The sequence below is a fragment of the Salmo salar genome, chromosome 11 (genome assembly GCF_965601325.2).
Source record: "Salmo salar chromosome 11, fSalSal1, whole genome shotgun sequence".
Taxonomy (NCBI): domain Eukaryota; kingdom Metazoa; phylum Chordata; class Actinopteri; order Salmoniformes; family Salmonidae; genus Salmo; species Salmo salar.
In genome coordinates, this window is record NC_138301.1 from 75,802,878 (window position 1) to 75,828,038 (window position 25,161).

The following is a 25,161-nucleotide window of genomic DNA, read 5'->3' on the forward strand; positions in this document are numbered from 1 at the left end:
ATGACAAGAAGAAGCAGATTAAATACCTGAAGCACAAACTCATGTGTGCTGCCAACACTTTCAGAAGAAACACACCTTCTTTCCTTCTATAGTATATTCTACAGCATATGACATTAAGTGGCTAGGATTCATATTTCAAGTGCATTCATACACTAGGAGACTAAACACATTTTAAAGGAAGGAACCACTTGAAAAGTTTGATTGGAAATGATCATGTTAATCTTTTCATTCTGAATAATCTTACAGAATGTGGTTTTAACAGTGGGCATGCTACACTAGAAGAAAAGGTGCCTTATAAAACCAAGTAGGTGTGTGAAAAGTCTGGGAATGTCTCATTTACATCAGAGTTGGAGATAAAAAGTAAGGGAGAAGGCTTCCATTAACAAGGTATGCTTAATACCAGAGTAACTACAGATTCATGTTCTTATAACAGGTTAATAATGTAACTACGATGCACTTTTGAGACAGAGAGAGCTTGGGCAAAAAGGCTTACGCAGTAAGTATAAGTTACATTTTAGAAAGACACTACAGCAGGGCAACATTTTCTCACTGCATAGGCTGTTTTGCACTAGGAAAATATCTCCCCAATGTTGTCTACACGACAGCATTATTTGGTACAGGTAAAACACTAGACAATTGATAGTACCATTATTTGGCAGGTTAAAGCACTACAGAATGGACAGTACCATTATTTGGCAGGGTAAATGACTAGAGCAGGGGTTGATGGGAGATGAAATTACCTTGCGTACAGAAACCCTGCAGATGCATCGGTCCAGGACTCCAGTGGTAGGATTGGCACTCATTTTACAGACGAAGGAGAACTTCTTTTTCCAACGAACACAGTTCTGCTGAACCTCCTCCCTATAGACAGACAGAGATCATCATCGCGATCATCATCATCAATCATTATCCTCATACCATTATCATCGTCAATATTATCAGTTTCTCTAGCTGTTTTGGGCATCCCTCTGGCCAATGCTTACTGTACAGTACATAATCAAGAGCCAAGCTCAAAAGTACAGCAAATTAAAACCACCTGCTCTGCTGTAGCACAGACAGAAGGGGTAACCCAGACACGTCACAGGGGCTATAAAGCTGAAGCATCCGTTTTCTCACCACCAAATATTGTAGTTAAAGGAAGTCCAGTCGCGGGTAGTGGATGAGGATGAAACTAGGTGAAACTGGGCAGACATTCTGCTAATGTCTCATCGATGAAACATCTGATCTCAATACATTTTTCTGCTCCCAAAACTAGAATCTGTTACGAACACAGTGCACAAAGTTTTATAGACTTGATATTTTGCCAGTTTTAAAAAATTGCGTTGTTTAGAAGAGGTGCAAGGTCGAATTGAGTTTGTGCACACGCGCACTTCACAGAGGTGGCTTCCCTAACGGAAGCGCCAATAGGATCTCACTAGCTCCTGCTTGGCTTTTCCCACCTCCTTGCTTGTTCTGCCTACTAAGCTTAATTTGCTAACACTGTAAATGACACAGATTAACTATCTCGGGTTAGTTATAAATATCTTTGGCAGTAGTAAAGGGACTATTACACACATCAGATACATTACACTGCCAAAGACAGAGTTCTACTGCTTGGAAAGCCCCTTATGTTCAATGCTTAATGCTACTACACTGCCACCAATGACTAACTAGAGAATGAAACCTAAAGTCAGATTGTAAGTGTGTGTGTGTGTGTGTGTGTGTGTGTGTGTGTGTGTGTGTGTGTGTGTGCGCGTGCATGCTTGGTGCATAGGTATGAAGTTATTTTCTGCATATGATTCCTCTTTTCGATGCCAAACCCACCACTGGTGTGTGTGGCCGAAGAGCTCTATTTTCATGTCATCCAACAAATGTAAATTCCTGGAGTTTGTTAAATGGCATTGGCACTTGGATTGGAACTGATTTGTCAATAACAGCTGGTGCACGATGTCTAATATTAAAGAAGTCTCGAGGTATTGCTCGCCTGAGGTAGAATACCTCTTGATAAGCTGTAGACCACACTATCTACCAAGAGTTCTCATCTATATTATTCACAGCCATCTATTTACCACCACAGACCAATGCTGGCACTACGACTGCACTCAACCAACTCTATAAGGCTATAAGCAAACAAGAAAATGCTCAAACATAAGCGGCACTCCTAGTGGCTGGGGACTTTAATGCAGGCAAACTTAAATCAGTTTTACCAAATTTTTACCAACATGTCACATGTGCAACCAGAGGAAAAAAACTCTAGACCACCTTTACTCCACACACAGAGATGCATACAAAGCTCCCGCCCTCCATTTGGCAAATCTGACCATAATTCTATCCTCCTGATTCCTGCTTACAAGCAAAAACTAAAGCTGGAAATACCAGTGACTTTCTCAATACGGAAGTGGTCAGATGACACGGATGCTACGCTACAAGACTGTTTTGCTAGTCCACACTGGAATATGTTCCCGGGATTCATCCAATGGCATTGAGGAGTACACCACCTCAGTCATCGCCTTCATAAATAAGTGCATCGACGACGTCATCCCCACAGTGACCGTACGTACATATCCCAACAAGAAGCCATGGATTACAGGCATCAAGCTAAAGGCTAGAGCTGCCGCTTTCAAGGAGCGGGACACTAATCCGGACGCCTATAAGAAATCCTGCTATGCCCTTAGACGATCCATCAAACAAGCAAAGCGTCAATACAGGATTAAGATTGAATCCTACTACACCGGCTCTGACGCTCGTCAGATGTGGCAGGGCTTGAAAACTATTACAGACTACAAAGGGAAACCCAGACGCGAGCTGCCCAGTGACGCGAGCCTACCAGATGAGCTAAATGCCTTTTATGCTCGCTTCTAGGCAAGCAACACTGAAGAATGCACGAGAGCACCAGTTGTTACGGATGACTGTGTGATAACGCTCTCGGTAGCCGATGTGAGTAACACCTTTAAACAGGTCAACATTCACAAAGCCGCGGAGCCAGATGGATTACCAGGACGTGTATTCAAAGCATGTGCGAACCAACTTGCAAGTGTCTTCACTGACATTTTCAACCTCTCCCTGACTGAGTCTGTAATACAAACATGTTTCAAGCAGACCACCATAGTCCCTGTGCCCAAGGAAGCAGAGGTAACCTGCCTAAATGATTACCGCCCGGTAGCACTCACGTTGGTAGCCATGAAGTGCTTTGAAAGGCTGGTCATGGCTCACATCAACAGCATCCTCCCGGATACCCTAGACCCACTCCAATTTGCACACCGCCCCAACAGATCCACAGATGACGCAAACTCAATCACACTCCACACTGCCCTTTCCCACCTGGACAAAAGGAACACCTATGTGAGAATGCTGTTCATTGACTACAGCTCAGCGTTCCTCATCATAGTGCCCACGAAGCTCATCACTAAGCTAAGGACCCTGGGACTAAACACCTCCCTCTGCAACTGGATCCTGGACTGGCAGTGTGGTGCCAGGTCAACAACCTCTCCCTCAATGTGAGCAAGACAAAGGAGCTGATTGTGGACTACAGGAAAAGGCGAGCCGAACAGGCCCCCATTAACATCAACGTGGCTGTAGTGGACCGGGTTGAGAGTTTAAAGTCCCTTGGTGTCCACATCACCAACGATCTACCATGGTCCAAACACACCAAGACAGTCGTGATGAGTGCTCAACAAAACCTTTTCCCCCTCCGGAGACTTAAATATTTGGCATGGGTCCCCAGAACCTCAAAACGTTCTACAGCTGCACCATCGAGAGCATCTGATCGGTTGCATCACCGCCTAGTATGGCAACTACGCGGCATCTGACTGTAAGGCGCTACAGAGGGTAGTGCGTATGGCCCAGTACATCACTGGGGCCAGCTTCCTGCAATCCAGAACCAATATAATAGGCGGTGTCAGAGGAAAGCCCATAAAATTGTCAGAGACTCCAGTAACCCAAGTCATAAATTGTTTTCTCTGCTACCGTAATGCAAGCGGTACCGGAGCGCCAAGTCTAGGACCAAAAGGCTCCTTAACAGCTTCTACCCCCAAGCCATAAGACTGCTGAACAATTAATCAAATGGCCACCGGACTATTACATTGACCCCCCCCCCCCCAATTTGTTTTGTACACTGCTGCTACTCGCTGCTTATTATATATGCATTTTGTCACTTCACCCCTACCTACATGTACAAATGACCTCTGACCTGTACCCCCGCACACTGACTTGGTACCGGTGCCCCCTGTATATAGCCTCGTTATTGTGTTACTTTTTATTATTTTTTACTTTAGTTTAACTCTTCTTGAACTGCACTGTTGGTTAAGGGCTTATAAGTAAGCATTTCACGATAAGGTCTAAACTTGTTATATTCGGCGCATGTGACAAATAAAGTTTGATTTGATTTTGATTTGATGCTATTGTCAGGTGACATGAAATTAGAACTCTTTGGCCACGTACACCAGTGGTGGGTTTGGCAATGAAAAGAGGCATCATATGCTGAAGAAAAAAACATACCTACTATAAAATGTGGTGGTGGATCTTTGATGTTATGGAGCTATTTTGCTTCCACTGGTCCTGTGGCTCTTGTTAACGTCAATGGATTCATGAACTTTATCCAGTAGGACGTTTTAGCCCAAAACCTGGTTGCCTCTGCCAGGAGGCTGAAACTTGGCCGCAATTGGATCTTCCAGCAAGACATAAACCCGAAGCAGGTGACCTCATGGCGCCATGACAACCATGGAACACACAGTAGTCATGAAAGACAGTAGTGAACAAAAGGAGGAGAAGAAGACTATTGATACTACACAACCAAACTTGACAATGGGATGTCCATACAAAGGCCATACTTTCTTTTTGCTCACAGGCTACACTTTAAAAAAAATCAGGAAATGTAAACTTTCACTACTCCACCTATGTCAGCAGAGTGCTACAAGTTCCCTGTTCATTTACGTGAGTTTTTTTAGTCAGAGAATCTTTCCCCTTTTGTTTTGTCTAGACTACAGGCAACGTGTCATCAATGTCTCTCTCTGTCTCGGTCTCACTGTCTTCCTCTCTTTCTCTTTCTTTTTCACTTCCTCCTTGAGCTATACATGCCTTATAGTTTAACTCAGGAAAGGAAGAGTGTAGGGGTTATAAGCTAACACACAACACTAGAAAGAGAGATAGCAGAATTACTGAGCCAAAATGTATTTTCAGAATCTTGAGGTAAATTCAGGTATTACAACTTTTTCAGGCCATGGAAACAATTCTAGCCAGCGAGGGCACATCCTAAGAGCGGTTCTCAACCAGGGGTACTAGGACACCTGGGGGTACTTGGCCTATCCACAAAGGGTACTTGAGAAGAATCATGCGATCATAGACTTACTGGTAAAATGCACGAGGGGATTTTACCCCTCATGCACCACCAAATGTACTTGGTGGAACAGAAACCGGTTGACAACTACTGCTCTAAGTAAGAGGAAGAGACCAGAGGACGATATTGGTAAGTAGCCCAGTTAGTTCCAGGGCCCCTGTGCTCCTGTCTAAAACTATATAATGTGTAATTTCCTTTGTGAGATGGACAATAAAGTAATATTCTATTCTATGTCTCTGTATTGCCAAAGCACTGCTGTGACAGTGACTACTGTAGAGCCACGAAAGAAAACCTGTGAAGGATAAGACTATTGCTCGGGAAGCTCCGACTCTGAGTCCGATGGCGCCTCATTGAAGAGACAGAGGGTCCAGTTAGGAGAGTGCCCCGTCGCAATCGAAGTCAACCAATCTCAACTGAACTTTAAGTGCTGTTGTTGAGTGTTATGTGTTGATGTTGATGTATTTGTTTTTCTGTGCGTCCGAGTACAACCAACTATGGTCCACATACAGTACCAGTCAAAAGTTTGGACACACCAACTCATTCAAGGGTTTTTCTTTATTTTTACTATGTTCTACATTGTAGAATAATAGTGAAGACATCAAAACTATGAAATTACACATATGGAATCATGTAGTAACCAATTTGTTTTAAACAAATCAAAATATATTCTTCTAAGTAGCCACCCTTTGCCTTGATGATAGCTTTGTACACGCTTGGCATTCTCTCAACCAGCTTCATGAAGTAGTCACCTGGAATGCATATCAATTAACAGGTGTGCCCTGTTAAAAGTACATTTGTGGAATTTCTTTCCTTCTCAATGCGCTTGAGCCAATCAGTTGTGTTGTGACAAGGTAGGGGTCGTATAAAGAAGATAGCCCTATTTGGTAAAAGACAAAGTCCATATTATGACAAGAACAGCTCAAATAAGCAAAGAGAAATGACAGTCCATCATTACTTTAAGACATGAAGGTCAGTCAATCTGAAAAATGTCAAGAACTTTGAAAGTTTCTTCAAGTGCAGTCGCAAAAACCATCAAGCGCTATGATGAAACTGGTTCTCATGAGGACCGCCACAGGAATGGAAAAACCCAGAGTTACCTCTGCTGCAGAGGATAAGTTCATTATAGTTACCAGCCTCAGAAATTGCATCCCAAATAAATGCTTCACAGAGTTCAAGTAACAGACACATCTCAACATCAACTGTTCAGAGGAGACTGCGTGAATCAGGCCTTCATGGTCGAATTGCTGCAAAGAAACCACTGTCCTTTGGTCTGATAAGTCAAAATGTGTGATTTATGGTTCCAACCGCCGTGTCTTTGTGAGACGCAGAGTAGGTGAACAGATAATCTCCGCATGTGTGGTTCCCACGGTGATGCATGGAGGTGTGATTGTATGGGGAGCTTTGCTGGTGACACTGTCTGTGATTTATTTAGAATTCAAGGCACACTCAACAAGCATGGCTACCACAGCATTCTGCAGCGAAATGCCATCACATCTGGTTTGCGCTTAATGGGACTATAATTTGTTTTTCAACAGGACAATGACCCAAAACACACCTCCAGGCTATGTAAGGGCTATTTGACCAAGAAAGAGAGTGATGGTGCTGCATCAGATGACCCTCCACAATCACCCTACGGTTTGGGATGAGTTGGACCACAGAGTGAATGAAAAGCAGCCAACAATTGCTCAGCATATGTGGGAACTCCTTCAAGACTGTTGGGAAAGCATTTCAAGTGAAGCTGGTCGAGAGAATGCCAAGAGTGTGCAAAGCTGTCATCAAGGCAAAGGGTGACTACTTTGAAGAATCTCAAATCTAAATATATTTTGATTTGTTAAACACTTTTTGGTTACTACATGATTCCATATGTTATTTCATAGTTTTGATGTCTTCACTATTATTCTACAATGTAGAAAATAGTAAAAATAAAGAAAACCCCTTGAATCAGTAGGTGTGTCCAAACTTTTGACTGGTACTGTATATTGAATTTATTTGTATTAATTAGGCTAATTGAAATAAACAAATTGTATTTCCAAAAACCTACTTTGTCCTTGTGTTCCTTATAACTTGAGATAGGATTTGATAATTGCTAAATGAAAATGTATGTGACCTAAGGCAAGATAAAAAAATATTAACCCCTGAAAAACTTTGGAGTCTACAGATTTACGGTGTGTGACATGAGTAAGTATTGCATTCTTACATAATATTAATCTTTATTCAACATTTGACAAAGATAACTGAGTTACAACACACAGAAATAACAAAATACAAACGATTATGAAAAGGTAAGAAATTCCAGGCTAGCAGTAAGGAAAGAGGGAGTCTGCACAGATCAGACACAATATCGCACACACGCGCATACACACACACTGCACAGATCTGCTGATGTGGCCTTGATCGTGCGATCCACACATGGACGACACACACACACACACACACACACACACACACACACACACACACACACACACACACACACACACACACACACACACACACACACACACACACACACACACACTGCACACACTGCACAGATCTGCTGATGTGGCCTTGACCATGCGATCCACACATGGACGAACAACACACACACACACACACACACACACACACACACACACACACACACACACACACACACACACACACACACACACACACACACACACACACACACACACACACACACACGCGCGCGCACAGATCTGCTGATGTGGCCTTGACCGTGCGATCCACACATGGACGAACAAACACACACACACACACACACACACACACACACACACACACACACACACACACACACACACACACACACACACACACACACACACACACACACACACACACACACACACACACACACACACTTTACCGTTGGCTAGAAAGATCCACTGCACAACACAATGTACAGTAACTATCTATTTTAGAGTTTAATTGTACATATAGAAACAACGCTTCATGTGCTGTAGAACACATACACACAACCAAAAACACACACAGACACGTTTGCACCCCAAATACAGATGGAACACATCTGTCTCCAATCTGGGCTGCATAAATGGAAAAGCCCCTGACAGATTCCAGGGAACATCTGGATACCCACATGAAAAAATACTACAGTTTACTATAGAATACTACAGTAATTACTAAAGAATTCTATAGTAAATTGTAGTACTGTATACCGTAGAATACTATACTACCCACTGTAGTATCCCTCAATCATGTGTAGTACTTACTATATAACGTTGTAGCATACTGTAGAATACTATAGTTAATACTACAGTAACGTCCGCAAAAACACTACAGTCCGCAAAAACACTACTCCACTTTTTTAACTACAGTAAAAACTGCAGTATTGGCTGTACTACAGACACCTGTCGTAGTCGTGGGAAAGACTCATTGTTATCTTTTCGTAAAACAACTGGTTGCAGTAAAGAGCCAATCTGGACACTAAGGAGATCCTGAGGGAAATCGACGAGTACCAACAGCTTTACGCTATGGAGGAACAACATACTCCATCATGGAATGATCTGACCACCTCACAAAATAACTTTAACACGACAAGAAAAAGAAAAACAGATTCATCTACAGACACGGACGATTTACTTACCATTGAGGTAGAGGCTAGTGCTCTGGCTGGAATCCATGCAACACTGGAAAAGTTGTGTGAGGAGGTAGCAGGGCTTAGGGGGAGTTTGGAGTTCAGCCAGAGTGAAATTCTCACGCTCCAAAGAGAAAACAAGACACTCACAGCCAAGGTAAAAATCCGCGATTGTCGACTCAGGGAAAACAGGGTGATGAAGGAGTCGCTACTAGACATACAAAGTCGTAGCATGTGTGAAAATCTCATTTTTTCTGGGATTCCTGAGGACGCATGCAATAATCCAGAGGGCGCGATTAGAGAAGTCATGCAATCTGCCTTGAAACTTCATATAGAGACTGTAAACAAGGTGGCTTTCCACCGAGTACACAGATTTGGAGCTCGGAGCGACAAGACCAAGGGTCCCCGACCGATCATTGCAAAATTTGAACACTACCAACAAAAGGAGCTGATCAAAAGCAGGGGAAGGGAGCTTAAAGGGACCAAATTCGGTCTCAATGACCAATTTCCAAGGGAGATAAACGAACGTCGTAAGAGACTGTATCCGGTACAAAGACAACAAAGGGAGAATGGTAAGCGTGCCTTTATCATTGTGGACAAACTATTTATAGATGGACAGCTATTCCGAGACAGCTCCATAAATGAATGTGTTTATTGTTTGTCTATCTTCTTTATGTATTTGTCTACAAGTTTATATATGTTTACAACAAGCAATGGGAAGATGTCAGAATAGGGGTATTGGGGAATAATAACATATTGCACGCAATACATTTGTACTGTAGTGAAGCTGTCTCTAGAGTAATGCAAGGTCTCTCTGTCATGTGAAACGTCAATTGCTATGGAAATGCTGGGATGTGTTTTCAATTATGTTAAAGGTAATTATGATGCATCTATGATGGTGATACGATATGAATTACAATTATCATCATGAAAATTAAGGCTATACGCACTACATGTTACACACATAGACACTCAACCATGCAAATTGGCAGAGTTATTATTTATTTGGACATCGCACATTATAGTCTTACTCTTATACAGACTTCGTACACACTCTCACTATATCACATCCAATATCATACACATCAACCTACTCAGATTTGCTACACACATAATATCTTGTCTCAATTTTCTAACATCTGTAGCATTGGCACACAGGCAAACAGGCAAGGGAATAAAACAAATATTGCTAGAACCTTTTTCTTGAATTCTAAATATCAGACATTTGAAAGCTCTAGTTTTGACCTTCATAATACCTCTGATGGCAGTAACTTTACAAGCACTAATTATGGTCAATTTAGACTGAGAATAGTATCTAGTTATGGTAAGGTGTGTAATAAGTATAGCCAGTTATAATTGTAATGGATTAGCAGATTATAAAAAAAGAAGATCAGTCTTTACATGGCTAAAAGAAAAGGAATATAACATATACTGTTTACAGGAAACTCACTCTACATCCTTAGACGAAGTTGCTTGGAAAAAGGAATGGGGTGGTGAAATAATTTTCTGTAATGGACAAAGGAACTCAAAGGGTGTGGAGTGCTCTACTGGTCTCACTGTGGCTCAGTTGGTAGAGCATGGTGTTTGCAATGCTGTTTGCAACGCCAGGGTTGTGGGTTTGATTCCCACGGGGGGCCAGTATGAAAAAAAAAAAGAATGTATGAAATGAATTGAAATGTATGCATTCACTACTGTAAGTTGCTCTGGATAAGAGCGTCTGCTAAATGACTAAAATGTAATGATATTAATGAACAAAAATGTCGATCTGAATGTGCACATAGTCAGGAATGATTCACAAGTAAGGTGGATCCTTATGAAAGTGGATGAAAAAGAGATTTGGCTCATTAATCTATATGGTCCAAATCAGGATGATCCACACTTCTTCAAAAACATTTATACCAATTTATTGAACTTACAGCCAACAAATGATCTAATCATTATGGTAGGAGACTATAACACAGTGTTAACTACCTCAATGGACCGTAAAGGTAATCACTCTACAAACTATCATCACCGTGCCCTCAAGAAAATAAATATTATATAAATAATAAATGAATAATAATAAATAAATAATAAATATATCATAAATATTATGGACACATTAGAAATAGTGGATATTTGGAGACAAAAAAAACCCCTACCTAGTGAGATATACATGGAGGAGACTTAATCAAGCTAGTCGTCTTGACTACTTTCTTGTCTCTTTCTCTCTTGCATCAAAGGTTAAAAAAGTTTTAATAGGAGACAGAATGCGATCGGATCATCATCTAATTGGCATTCACATAACTCTTGCAGATTTTCCACGTGGATGGGGATATTGGAAATTTAATCAAAGTTTACTGGAGGACAAGTTATTTTTAACTAAGACAAAATAATTTCTAACTGAATTTTTCCAGTATAATATAGGTTCAGCAAATCCCCTTATTCTTTGGGATACCTTTAAATGTACCTTCAGGGGTCATTCAATTCAATATTCATCAATAATAAAAAAGCAGTTTCTGGCTAAAGAGACAAGACGAACAAGGGAAATCCATGAACTAATAGTACAGGTAGATAGCAATAAAAACAATACTACAGAGATACAAAATAAGGAGGAAAAACAAAAAGAACTTGAGGAACTTATTCAAGAATTATTTAATGTAATCTATTACAAAAATAAAGCAAACTGGATGGAATATGGAGAAAAATGCAAAACATTCTTCCAGAATCTCCAATACAGGAACGTTAACAAAAATTACTTGCAGAAACTCATTACTGAAGAGCTACGATTCTCCGAATGATATTTTAAAAGAGGAAGCTAATTATTTTAGGCAGATGTTCTCTTTTCTGTCTCATCCTCTCCCACCGAATGAAGATTATGGTAAGGAATTCTTTCCAAATAATATAAAAAATGGAAAATTAACAAATGTACAGAAAGATCAGTGCGAAGGCCAAATTACAGAGAAATAACTTTTTGAGGCTATTAAATCCTTTCAGTCTAGAAAAACCCTAGTGCTTGATGGCATACCGGTATAGGTACATCAAGTTTTTTTTATATATACTGAAAGCTCCATTGTTAGATTGTTTTAACTACTCCTATAGAAATTGTAGTCTGTCAGGTACTCAGCAGGAAGGTCTGATTTCTCTATTATTAAAACAAGACCCAGATGGCAAATATAAAGACCCAGTCTATCTAAAAAAAACTGGAGGCCCCTTACACTTCAATGTTGTGATGCAAAAATACTAGTAAAATGCATAGCACTCAGAATTAAAAGGGTTTTACCAGGTATTGTTCATCCTGATCAGACAGGTTTTTTACATGGACGATATATTGGAGATAATATACGACAACTACTAGAAATAATAGAACATCATGAAACATATAAGAAGCCAGGAATGGTATTTATAGGGGATTTTGAAAAGGCATTTGATAAAGTAAGACTGGATTTTATTTATAAATGCCTGGATTTTTTCAATGTTGGTAATTCTCTTATAAAATGGGTAAAAATAATGTATAGCATCCCCAGGTGTAAAATAGTAAATAACGGCTACTTCTCAGAGAGTTTTGAATTGTCAAGAGGAGTTAAACAAAGGTGTCCACTGTCACCATATCTATTCGTTATGGCCATCAAGATGCTAGCTATTAAAATCAGATCCAATAACAACATTAGAGGATTAGAAATCCAAGGCTTAAAAACAAAGGTGTCCATGTATGCCGATGACTCAAGTTTTATTTTAAGTTCGCAAGCTAGATCCCTGCAATCTCTCATTGAAGATCTAGATAACTTTTTTGTACTCTCTGGACTAAAACCTAGTGTACAATATTACATATTGGACCCTTAAAAAATACAACTTTTACATTACCCTGCAGTTTACCTATAAAATGGGCTGATGGTAAAGTAGACATAGTCGGTATTCATATCACAAAAGATATAAATAAGCTCTCCACAATGAATTTCAATAGAAAACTTGTAAAAATAGACAAGATCCTGCAACCACGGAGAGGTAAATACCTGTCTATTTATGGCAAAATTTCCCTGATTAACTCCTTAGTTATATCTCAGTTTACTCATTTACTGATGGCGCTGCCAACTCCTGATGATTTGTTTTTCAAATCATATGAGCAAAAAATATTTTGCTTTATCTGGGACGCTAAACCAGACAAAATAAAATGTGCCTATCTATATAATGAATATGAATTGGGTGGGTTGAGATTATTAAATATAAAAGCACTAAACCTCTCTCTAAAATCTTCACTCATTCAAAAGTTTACTTTGAACCCTAAATGGTTCTCAAGTAGATTACTAAGAAAAGCCCATCCAATGTTTAAAAATTGCCTTTGTGCAGATTGCCATGTCTCATTTTCGATTAATTTAAAATGATACTTTTTCAAAGTATCTCTCTTTTTCAAACAAGCATTGCAGAATTTCAATTTCATCCCCCTGAAAAAATAGAACAAATATTATGGCTGAACTCAAATGTGCTGGTTGATAAAATACCTGTATTTATGGGAAAGATGTTTGAAAGAGGTATTTTGTTCTTAAATTATATTGTAAATTGGAATGGTAGAGTTATGTCCTTCATGGAGTTATCAGAATTGTACAGAACGGTCTGCTCAATCCAAGAGTACAACCAATTGATTACAGCATTACCCCAAAAATGGAGGAGGCAGGTGGCAGCGGGAGGAGGTAGGGAACTGGTCTGTCTGCCCAATATAAAGGATCAAAACGGTCAGAGGAATAAAAATAGCATAAATAGGAAAGTATACCAGTTTCATTTGAGGACCAGGATGTTGATAACTGTGCCATACAGAAGCAAAATAGTTGGGAAGAGATTTTTGATGTACCGATTCCATGGTACAGGGTGTATATAAAACAACGCAAGCTTCAAGACTTCGTGCTGTTCAGCTAAAATTATTAAATAGAATTCTTGCCACCAACAAAATGTTGAATATTTGGGGCATAAAATCATTGAATCTCTGCAGATTTTGTTGTGAGGATACAGAATCAATAGACCATTTATTTTGGTATTGCCCTCAGGCAGCCTGTTTCTGGTCTCAGGTTCAGGAATGGCTGAAAATGCATAGCATTGATCTAAAATTTACCCTAGAATAGTGCTGTTAGGAGATCTGGAAAGACCGGCTAAGTCAATTACTAATATACTAATACTCTTAGTAAAAGTATTTATCTTCAACTCGCAATATGTGGATTCTATTCGATTAGATAGATTGAAATTGTACGTTAAACATCACAGCATAGTTGAAAGATATGTGTTGCGTAGAAACCCGAAGTGGGTGGCCAGCAGAGATAGATGGGATGGGCTGAGGGAAGCTGAGGGTTGGTATGTAAAATTGGAGACAAGTGGGAGTGGAGTTGCTGTGTGGGAGATAGAATGATGGTCAAAGATAAAAGTAAAAAAATACAAATAAACAGTAAAAAAAAAACATAATAAAAAGTACATTTGAATGACACTAAGTATCTGTGTTTTTACAACTAATGCCGGTTTGCCTGAGGCTGAGGCTGATGCCGTGCAGGTTTGTACACATGCATATACACACACTCTCATTCAAATAAACACTTACAAGAACACACACATACATGTAATAGTGCCAGACATGCACACAAACATATACAGTTGGCATTGCTGTTATGATTTTAGTTGTTCTTGATGTCCTTTGTTTTAAATTTATTATTTTGTTTTATTTAACTTTTTTTGCATTGTTGTTTGCTGTTTTCATCTGTCTTTTCCTTTTTTCTCTTTAGTTCAATCTCTTGGTTGTTAGTGCATTGGGGGGTTCTTGGGGGTGGGGAATGGAATTAATTGTATTTTTTATTTTTCTTCCTGGGGGGACTGTGGGAGGGGTCTCGAATGGTTGAGGGACAGCTATTGGGGAACTGTGGGGGATCTTGGAGGGTTCGGGTTCACATTTTTTGGGCTGGTGGTAGATCGGTCAACATGCCCTTGAGCAGGGCATTGACCCTGTATGCTTCTGTGTGTCGCTCTGAATGGTAATCTGTTGGATGACTGGTGTGATGTAGTTGTTGAGCGACTTCACTGCAAGTATATTGTATGATTCGAATATTCAATAAAAAAATTTAAAGATTTTTTTTTAACTGCAGTAAACTTGCATATACCCTACCCATTCCCCTCCCCCATATCACAATTTGTGCCACCCATAAGTGAAAAACCCACATGCCAATCTAGACCATATATTGTGTTCCCTACAGCTTACAGAAAAGAGCAGAACTCTGAACTATCCTTTCACACCCCAGTTCTCCCTACCTCCTAACAGGTTAAGGAAAATGTGCTCTTTTAGCATTTCTCCAGTAGGTTTTCTGAAGAAGAAAGTCTCAACGTTCTATGTCAAAGATAATAAAACAAAAACATTGTAGTAAATACTACAGTAATGTCTGCAAGAACACTACAGTAAATACTGCAGTATGCTACAGTCTGCAAAAACACTACAGTAAATAAAACAGTAATGTCTGCAAAAACACTACAGTAAATGCTACAGTATACTAAAATCTGCAAAAATACTACATTAATTACTGTAGTATATTTGTATTTAGTATGGATCCCCACTCTTCCTGGGGTCCAGCAAAATTAAGGCAGTTTATACAATTTTAAAAACATTACAATACATTCACAGATTTTACAACACACTCTATGCCCTCAGGCCACTACTCCACCACTACCACATATCTTCAGTACTAAATCCATGTATAGTATGTATAGTGCATATGTTATCGTGTATGTGTGTGTCGTGTATGCATGTGTCTGTGCCAATGTTTGTGTTGCGTCACAGTCCCTGCTGTTCCATGAGGTGTATTTTTATCTGTTTTTTTAAATATAATTTTACTGCTTGCATCAGTTACTTGATGTGAAATAGAGTTCCATGTAGTCATGGCTCTATGTAGTACTGTGTGCCTCCCATAGTCTGTTCTGGACTTGTGGACTGTGAAGAGACCTCTTGTGGCATGTCTTGTGGGATATGCATGTGTGTCCGAGCTGTGTGCCAGTAGTTTAGACAGACAGCTCGGTGCATTCTACATGTCAATACCGCTCATAAATAAAAGTAGTGATGAAGTCAGTCTCTCCTCCACTTTCAGCCAGGAGAGATTGACATGCATATTATTAATATTAGCTCTCTGTGTACATCCAAGGGCCAGCCGTGCTGCCCTGTTCTCAGCCAATTGCAATTTTCCTAAGTCCTTTTTTGTGGCACCTGACCACACGACTGAACGGTAGTCAAGGTGAAACAAACCTAGGGCCTGTAGGTCCTGCCTTGTTGATAGTGTTGTTAAGAAGGCAGAGCATCGCTTTATTATAGACAGACTTCTCCCCATCTTAGCTACTACTGCATCAATATGTTTTGACCATGACAGTTTACAATCTAGGGTTACTCCAAGCAGTTTACTCATCTCAACTTGCTCAATTTCCACATTATTTATTACAAGATTTAGTTGAGGTTTAGGGTTTCGTGACTGTTTTGTTCCAAATACAATGCTTTTAGTTTTAGAAATATTTCGGGCTAACTTATTCATTGCCACCCACTCTGAAACGAACTGCAGCTCTTTGTTGAGTGTTGCAGTCATTTCAGTTGCTGTAGTAGCTGACGTGTATAGTGTTGAGTCTTCTGCATACATAGACACTCTAGCTTTACTCAAAGTCAGTGGCATGTCGTGAGTAAAAATTTTAAGAAGCAAGGGGCCTAAGCAGCTACCCTGGGGAATTCCTGATTCTAACTTTATATACTACAGTTTGCTTTTATTACAGTATTTATAATATAGTTAACAGTAAATACTAGAGTATACTGGTATTTTTTAAATGTTTTGTTATTTTATTTGGATCCCCATTAGCTGTTGCAAAAGCCACTGCTAATCTCCCTGGGGTCCACACAAAACATGAAACATGACATAATACAGAACATTAATAGACAAGAACAGCTCATGGACAGAACTACATACTTTTAAAAATGGCACACATAGCCTACATACTGTATCAATACATACACACAAAATATATATGTCAAATAGGGGAGATGCATGGTGTCGTGAGGTGTTGCTTTATCTGTTTTTTTACACCAGGTTTGCTGTTCATTTGAGCAATATGAGATGGAAGTTCCTTGCAATAATGTCTCTATTATAATACTGTACACTTTCTTGAATTTGTTCTGGATTTGGGGACTATGAAAAGACCCCATATGGCATGTCTGGTGGGGTAAGTATGTCAGAGCTGTATGTAAGTTGACTATGCAAACCATTTGGAATTTTCAACACATTAATGTTTCTTATAAAAACAAATAAGTGATGCAGTCAGTCTCAACTCTTATGCATAGTATTTATATTAGCCCTCTGATTACAATGAAGAGCAAGACGTGCTGATTGGTTCTGGGCCAGCTGCAGCTTAACTAGGGCTTTCTTAGCAGCACTTGACCACACGGCTAGACAATAATCAAGAAAAGACAAAACTAGAGTCGACTTTGTGGAGTGTGGTGTCAAAAAAGCTGAATATCTCTATTATTGACAGACTCTCCCCATCCTTACAACCATTGAATCTATATGTTTTGACCATGACATTTTACAATCTAAGGTAACACCAAGTAATTTAGTCTCCTAAACTTGTTCAACAGCCACACCATTCATTACCAGATTCAGCCGAGGTCTAGAGCTTAGGGAATGATTTTTACCAAACACAATACTCTTAGTTTTAGAGATGTTCAGGACCAGTTTATTACTGGCCACCCAATCCCAAACTGACTGCAACTCCTTGTTAGGGGTTTCAGTGACTTCATCAGCTGTGGTTTCTGACACATATATGGTTGAATCATCAGCAAACATGGACATACAAGCTCTGTTTAATGCAAGTGGTATGTCATTGGTAAAAATAGGAAAAAGAAGAGGGCCTAGAAAACTGCCCTAGATAGGAGATGGCCATAAAGTCAGCTACCATCCTCAGTAGCCTTCCATCTAAGTTGTTTATGCCAGGATGTTTGTCATTACTGATCGATAACAATAATTGTTTTACCTGTCCCACACTAACTTTACAAAATTCTGACTTACAATGCTTTTCTTTCATTATTAGTTTATTTATGCATAAATACGATGGCTCAATGTTCGTTGTTTACATTTCCTGCTTAAGTTTGCCCACTTTGCCAATTAAGTAATCATTAAAATAATTGGTAAAATCACATTCTTTTGTGATGAATAAGCCATCTGAATCGATGAAAGACGAAGTTGAATTTGTCTTTCTGCCCATAATTTCATTTAAAATATGCCAAAGATTTTTTTCCATCATTCTTTATATCATTGATATTGGCTTCATAATACAGTTTCTTCTTCTTTTTGTTAAGTTTAGTCACATAATTACTCAATTTGCAGTAAGTCAGCCAGTCAGATGTGCAGCCAGCTTCAACCATAACATTTTTACATTTCTCATCAATCCATGGAACATAAACAGTTATAACAGCCAGTTTCTTAACAGATGCATGTTTATCAATAATTGGAAGAAGCAATTTCATAAATTTATAAAGCGCAGTGTCTGGATGTTCCTTATTAATCACATCAGACCAACAAATATTTTTTACATAATCCACATACGAGTCACAGCAAAATCTTTTGTACGATCTCTTATACACTATTTTAGGCCCAGCTTTTGGAACCTTGGTTCTCCTAGATATAGCCACTATATTGTAACCATTGCATCCAATGGGTATGGGCACAGCTTTAGAACAGAGTTCTACGGTATTAGTAAAGATGTGATCGATACATGTCGATGATCTTGTTCCTGTAGTGTTTGTAAACACACTGGTAGTTTGATTAATTACCTGAACCAGATTACAGGCACTGGTTACAGTATGTAGCTTCCTCTTGAGCGGACAGCTTGACGAAAACCAGTCAATATTCACGTCCCCAGAAAGTAAACTTCTCTGTTTACATCACATACACTATCAAGCATTTCACACACATTATTTAGATACTGACTGTTAGCACTTGGTGGCCTGTAGCAACACCCAAAAATAATAGCTATTTTCAGGTCTCTCCAGAGATGTTCGATTGGGTTCAAGTCCGGGCTCTGGCTGGGCCACTCAAGGACATTCAGAGACTTGTCCTGAAGCCACTTCTGTGTGCTTAGGGTCATTGTCCTGTTGGAAGGTGAACCTTCGCCCCAGTCTGAGGTCCTGAGCACTCTGGAGCAGGTTTTCATTCTTCACTGTAGGTATGGTGCCTGGTTTCCTCCAGACTTGATGCATGGCATTCAGGCCAAAGGGTTCAATTTCGGTTTTATCAGACCAGAAAACATTATTTCTCATGGTCTAACAGTCTTTAGGTGCCATTTGGCAATCTCCAAGCGGGCTGTCATGTGCCTTTTACTGAGGAGTGGCTTCCGTCTGGCCACTCTACCATAAAGGCACCTAACTGGTACTGCAGAGATGGTTGTCCTTTTGTAAGGTTCTCTCATCTCCACAAAGGAATCCTAGAGCTCTGTCAGAGTGACCATCGGGTTCTTGGTCACCTCCCTGACCAAGGTCCTTCTTCCCCGATTGCTCAGTTTGGCCTGGCAGCCAGCTCTAGGAAGAGTCTTGGTGGTTCCAAACTTTGTCCATTTAAGAATGATGGAGGCCACTGTGTTCTTGGAGACCTTCAATGAAGCAGAAAAGTTTTGGCACCCTTCCCCAGATCTGTGCCTCAACACAATCCTGTCTCAGAGCTCAATGGACAATTCCTTCAACCTCATGGCTTGGTTTTTTCTCTGACATGCACTGTCAACTGTGGGACCTTATATAGACAGGTGTGAGCATTTCCAAATCATGTCCAATCAATTGAATTTACCACAGGTGGACTCCAATCAAGTTGTAGAAACATCTCAAGGATGATCAATGGAAACAGGATGCACCTGAGGTCGATTTCGAGTCTCAAAGCAAAGGGTCTGAATACTTACATTACCATTCAAAAGTTTGGGGTCACTTAGACATTTCCTTGTTTATGAAAGAAAAGCAATTCTTTTGTCCATTAAAATAACATGAAATTGATCAGAAATACAGTGTAGACATTGCTAATGTTGTAAATGACTATTGTAGCTGGAAACGGCAGATTTTTTATGGAATATCTACATAGGCGTACAGAGGCCCATTATCAGCAACCAACACTCCTGTGTTCCAAGGGTACGTTGTGTTAGCTAATCCAAGTTGATCATTTTAAAAGGCTAACTGATCATTAGAAAACCCTAGTGCAATTATGTTAGCACAGCTGAAAACTGTGTTCTGATTAAAGAAGCAATAAAACTGGCCTTCTTTAGACTAGTTGAGTATCTGGAGCATCATCATTTGTGGGTTCAATTACAGGTTAAAAATGGCCAGAAACAAAGACTTTCTTCTGAAACTCGTCAGAATATTAATATTCTGAGAAATGAAGGCTATTCCATGCGAGAAATTGCGAAGAAACTGAAGATTTTGTACAACACTGTGTACTACTCCCTTCACAGAACAGTGCAAACTGGCTCTAACCAGAATAGAAAGAGGAGTGGAAGGCCACGGTGCACAACTGAGCAATAGGACAAGTACATTAGAGTGTCTAGCTTTGACAAACAGATGCCTCACAAGTTCTCAACTGGCAGCTTCATTAAATAGTACCCACAAAACACCAGTCTCAAAGTCAACAGTGAAGAGGCGACTCCGGGATGCTGGCCTTCTAGACAGAGTTGAAAAGAAAAAGCCATATCTCAGACTGGCCAATAAAAAGAAAAGATTAAGATGGGCAAAAGAACACAGACACTGGACAGAGGAACTCTGCCTAGAAGCCCAGCATCCCGGAGTCGCCTCTTCACTGTTGACGTTGAGACTGGTGTTTTGCGAGTACTATTTAATGAAGCTGCAGGGATCTAGACAGTCACAAGCTGGACAATCCGTGGTCCCAGCCACAAGGGCTAACCGCGTCACGGGCTACGTTAGTATACTACAGTAAATACTGCAGTCAAACTACAGTAAAGTCCGCAAAAACACTACAGTGAATACTATAGTATTTACACAACAGTATACTATAGTATTTTTTTTTACATGGTTAGGAGAGAGAAAGAGACAGAGAGAGAGAGCAAAAGAGTGGGAGAGAGAGAGAGACAGAGAGAGAGCAGAAAGACAGAGTATAGGGACAGAGAGAAGTGAGAGGAAAGACCTGTTTACAAAGTCTCTCATTAACAATGCCGACGAGTTCCAGGACCCAATCAACGGTAGCCAGAGCCAGACTGAAAAATATGATGAAAACATAACGGGCGGAAGCAGATCAGGAAAATCCAATAGAGTGCTGACGCATCACCCAAACATCCGCTGAACACACTGCCAGCGTTTAGCTGGGGTGTATTCAGAGATGTAAAATGTTCAGAACGTTGCAGAAAGAAATGCAGTGAATAGCGCTGACATGATGCTCAATTCGGCACAACAGAGAATACACAATATTTTTGAATGTGTAACGTTGAACCCTTCTGAACAGACCCTAATGAATCCTTTCAAGTGATGTAGGGAGAAGAATGGGGTCATGGAAGAGATTGAAATCAATCACTATTATCTTCAAATGTGACTGTAAGAGAACCATGGAGGGGCACGAATAATTCTAAGCTTTCTTAGAATTTTGGGAAACAGGAAAGATATCATGAAAGAAAACTTGGAATACACACAGCACGTACAGTACTGTAGAACGATGACTTACCGTACCAGTCAAAAGTTTGGACACAACTACTGATTCAAGGGTTTTTCTTTATTTTTACTGTTTTCTACATTGTAGAATAATAGTGAAGACATCAAAACTATGAAATAACACATGGAATCATGTAGTAACCAAAAAAGTATTAAACACTTCCCTGTGGCTCAGTTGGTAGAGCATGGTGTGCAACGCCAGGGTTGTGGGTTCGATTCCCACGGGGGGCCAGTACAAATGAAATGTATGCATTCACTACTGTAAGTCGCTCTGGATAAGAGCGTCTGCTAAATGACTAAAATGTAAAATATATTTTATATTTGAGATTCTTCAAAGTAGCCACCCTTTGCCTTGATGACAGCTTTCACACTCTTGGCATTCTCTCAACCTTCATGAGGTAATCACCTGGAATGCATTTCAATTAACAGGTGTGCCTTGTTAAAAGTACATTTCTGGAATTTCTTTCCTTCTTAATGCGTTTGAGCAAATCAGTTGTGTTGTGACAAGGTAGGGGTGGTATACAGAAGATATCCCTATTTAGCAAAAGACCAAGCCGATATTATGGCAAGAACAGCTCAAATAAGCAAAGAGAAATGACAGTCCAATATTACTTTAAGACATGAAGGTCAGTCAATTCGGAAAAATTCAAGAACTTTAAAGTTTCTTCAAGTGCAGTGGCAAAAACCATTAAGAGTTATGATGAAACTGGTTCTCAGGAGGACCTTTGCTGCAGAGGATACGTTCATTGGAGTTAACTGCACCTAAAATTGCAGCCTAAATAAATGCTTCACAGAGTTCAAGTAACAGACACATCTCAACATCAACTGCTCAGAGGAGACTGCGTGAATCAGGCCTTCATGGTCGCATTGCTGCAAAGAAACCACTACTAAAGGACACCAAAAAAACACGAGAAATGGGAAACACAAGCAATGGACATTAGACCGGTTGCAAGCGCCGTGTCTTTGTGATACGCAGAGTAGGTGAATGGATGATCTCAGCATGTGTGGTTCCCACCGTGAAGGAGGAGGAGGTGTAAAGGTGTGGGGGGGCTTTGCTGGTGATACTGTCAGTGATTAATTTATAATTCAAGGCACACTTCACCAGCATGGCTACCACAGCATTCTGCAGCAATACGCCATCCCATCTGGTTTGCGCTTAGTGTAACTATAATTTGTTTTCAACAGGACAATGACCCAAAACACACCTCCAGGCTGTGTAAGGGCTATTTGACCAAGGAGAGTGATGGAGTGTTGCATCAGATGACCTGGCCTCCACAATCACCTGACGTCAACCCAATTGAGATGGTTTGGGATGAGTTGGACCGCAGAGTGAAGGAAAAGCAGCCAACAAGTCCCCAGCATGTGTGGGAACTCCTTCAAGACTGTTGGAAAAGCATTCCTCATGAAGCTGTTTGAGAGAATACCAAGAGTGTGCAAAGCTGACATCAAGGCAAAGGGTGGCTACTTTGAAGAATCTCAAATATATTTTGATTTGTTAAAAAAAAAATTGGTTACTACATGATTCCATATCTGTTATTTCATAGTGTTGATGTCTTCACTATTATTCTACAATATAGAAAATAGTAAAAAATAAAGAAAAACCCTTGAATGAGTAAGTATGTCCAAAACTTTAACTGGTACAGTATGTCTTTTTTTATTGCTCTGCAATTCTGCATCTTTCTGTTCACACAGAACAAATATGGTGGTGGATGGAGGGAAAGATTAAGTGAGTGAAATGCAGGGGAGTGTCACGGTGTGGTCTGCTGAAACTTCGCACCTTTCTTATGCTCCTGTGAGAGGAGAGTACTCGGCTTGGCACAAACACTATACAGGTATGCTAGCTATGCAGTTTGAGTGAATGTTAAAGCATGCTACATAAACACTGCCACGCTCACTGATAGCCACTACTTACAGCACGGCTACAGCACATTCCTAAACCTGACCTGACTATATGATAACACACCAGGTGTCTCACACACCGAGACACCAAGACACATACACACACACACGTGCGCACGCACACTCATGCACACACACACCTGCCAAAAGAATGTGTCTGTGTGTCCAAGAAAAGCATAGGAGTAAAAAGAAAGGGAGAGTACAAGAAGTGAATATGTGTGTGTCTGAAGAGAGTGCATGAGTGAGACAAAAGTAAACATCTGGTGAGAAATATGGCTTTTTCCCAGCTCCCTCCTTCTCCCTCATCCCCATTTCCCATTGCCTAATTTACCCAACGTCCACCAAGAGGACTTGGGCTACCCCAACGAAAGAAAATAAATATAGGGGGAACATGAGAGGAAATTAGAAGGGGACAGAGAGAAAAAGAGAGAGAAACAGAGAGAGTGCATGTGCCACGAGGCTGTGAAGCTATGACGTCTGCTCAAAGTAGACACATTTTTGGCACCGAACTCTCTGAAGCACAGAATCGGGAAAAAAAACTCCAACGTGAGACAGTGACCTAGATTTTTTAACATTTTTTATTAAAAGTTGTATTAAGTTTTCTTGTTTTTAAATCAACAAAGAAAACACATTCAAAGATGGCACAGCGGTCTAAGGCACTGCATCTCAGTGCTAGAGGCGGCACTACAGACACCCTGGTTTGAATCCAGGCTGTATCACAACCGGCCGTGATTGGGAGTCCCATTGGGCGGCACACAACTGGCCCAGCGTCGTCCGAGTTCGGCCGGTGTAGGCTGTCATTGTAAATAAGAATTTGTTCTTAACTGACTTGCCTAGTTAAATAAAGGTTACAATAAATAAATAAAAACATTTAAAAAATGTGGCAGACATAAATAATATAATAAAATACAAAACAAACAACAAATTTGCAGCAGAAAATGTTTACATTTACGTCATTTAGCAGACGCTCTTATCCAGAGCGACTTACAAATACTTGATCTTTTCTTTTTATAGGCCAGTCTGAGATATGGCTTTTTTGGTTTTGACCCTTGCCTGTCCTGACTCTGAGCCCACCTGCCTGACCACTCTGCCTGCCCCTGAGCCTGCCTGCCAACCTGTACCTTTGCCCCACCTCTGGTTTGTTGACCTCTGCCTACCCTGACCCTGAGCCTGCCTGCCATCCGGTACCGTTGCCCCACCTGGTTTACTGACCCCTGCCTGCCTTGACCTGTCTATTGCCCCTGTTGGAATATTGAACCATTGTCAATTCAACATGTCTGCATCTGGTTCTTACCTTGATTCCTGATAGTAATCTATATGAGTAGGTGTTATGGACATTGGAGTAGTATGTATAGTCCATAGATGAGCTATTAGTCTCTCTCCAGATATCTATCAGTCATATCTCTTTAGAAAGAGAGTTCAACATCTTTGCCGATCTAGGGTTTGTGGAGGGGGCTTGAGATGATTTGTTCAGAGTTGAGTTGAGGGTACAATTAAAATCTCCAGCCAGCACTCCAAAGGAAACACAATGCTCATTGAACAGGGTTATCATTTTTCAACATGAAAGCAGGAGTATCCTTGTTAGGGGCATATATATTTAAGATAGTAATTGGTTGCCCATACAGTGACCCAGTTATCAGAATAAATCTCCCCTCTGGATCAGATATGTTTTTGTCAATT

At 40.3% G+C, this 25,161-nt stretch overlaps 1 protein-coding gene and 1 non-coding gene across 3 annotated transcripts in view; one reads left to right on the forward strand and one right to left on the reverse strand.

The window, feature by feature from the left end:
• Positions 1–25,161, reverse strand: part of LOC106562839 (early estrogen-induced gene 1 protein) — a 75,587-nt gene that overhangs the window by 25,090 nt on the left and 25,336 nt on the right. For both annotated transcript variants that reach the window (XM_014127880.3, XM_014127881.3), the window contains exon 3: positions 741–861. In XM_014127880.3, coding sequence (XP_013983355.2) covers positions 741–861 — 121 coding nt within the window. The remainder of the gene's footprint in view (positions 1–740; positions 862–25,161) is intronic.
• LOC123725304 (U7 small nuclear RNA) lies at positions 15,195–15,247 on the forward strand. The gene has a single exon (XR_006757802.1). It is a non-coding gene; the product is annotated as a U7 small nuclear RNA (small nuclear RNA).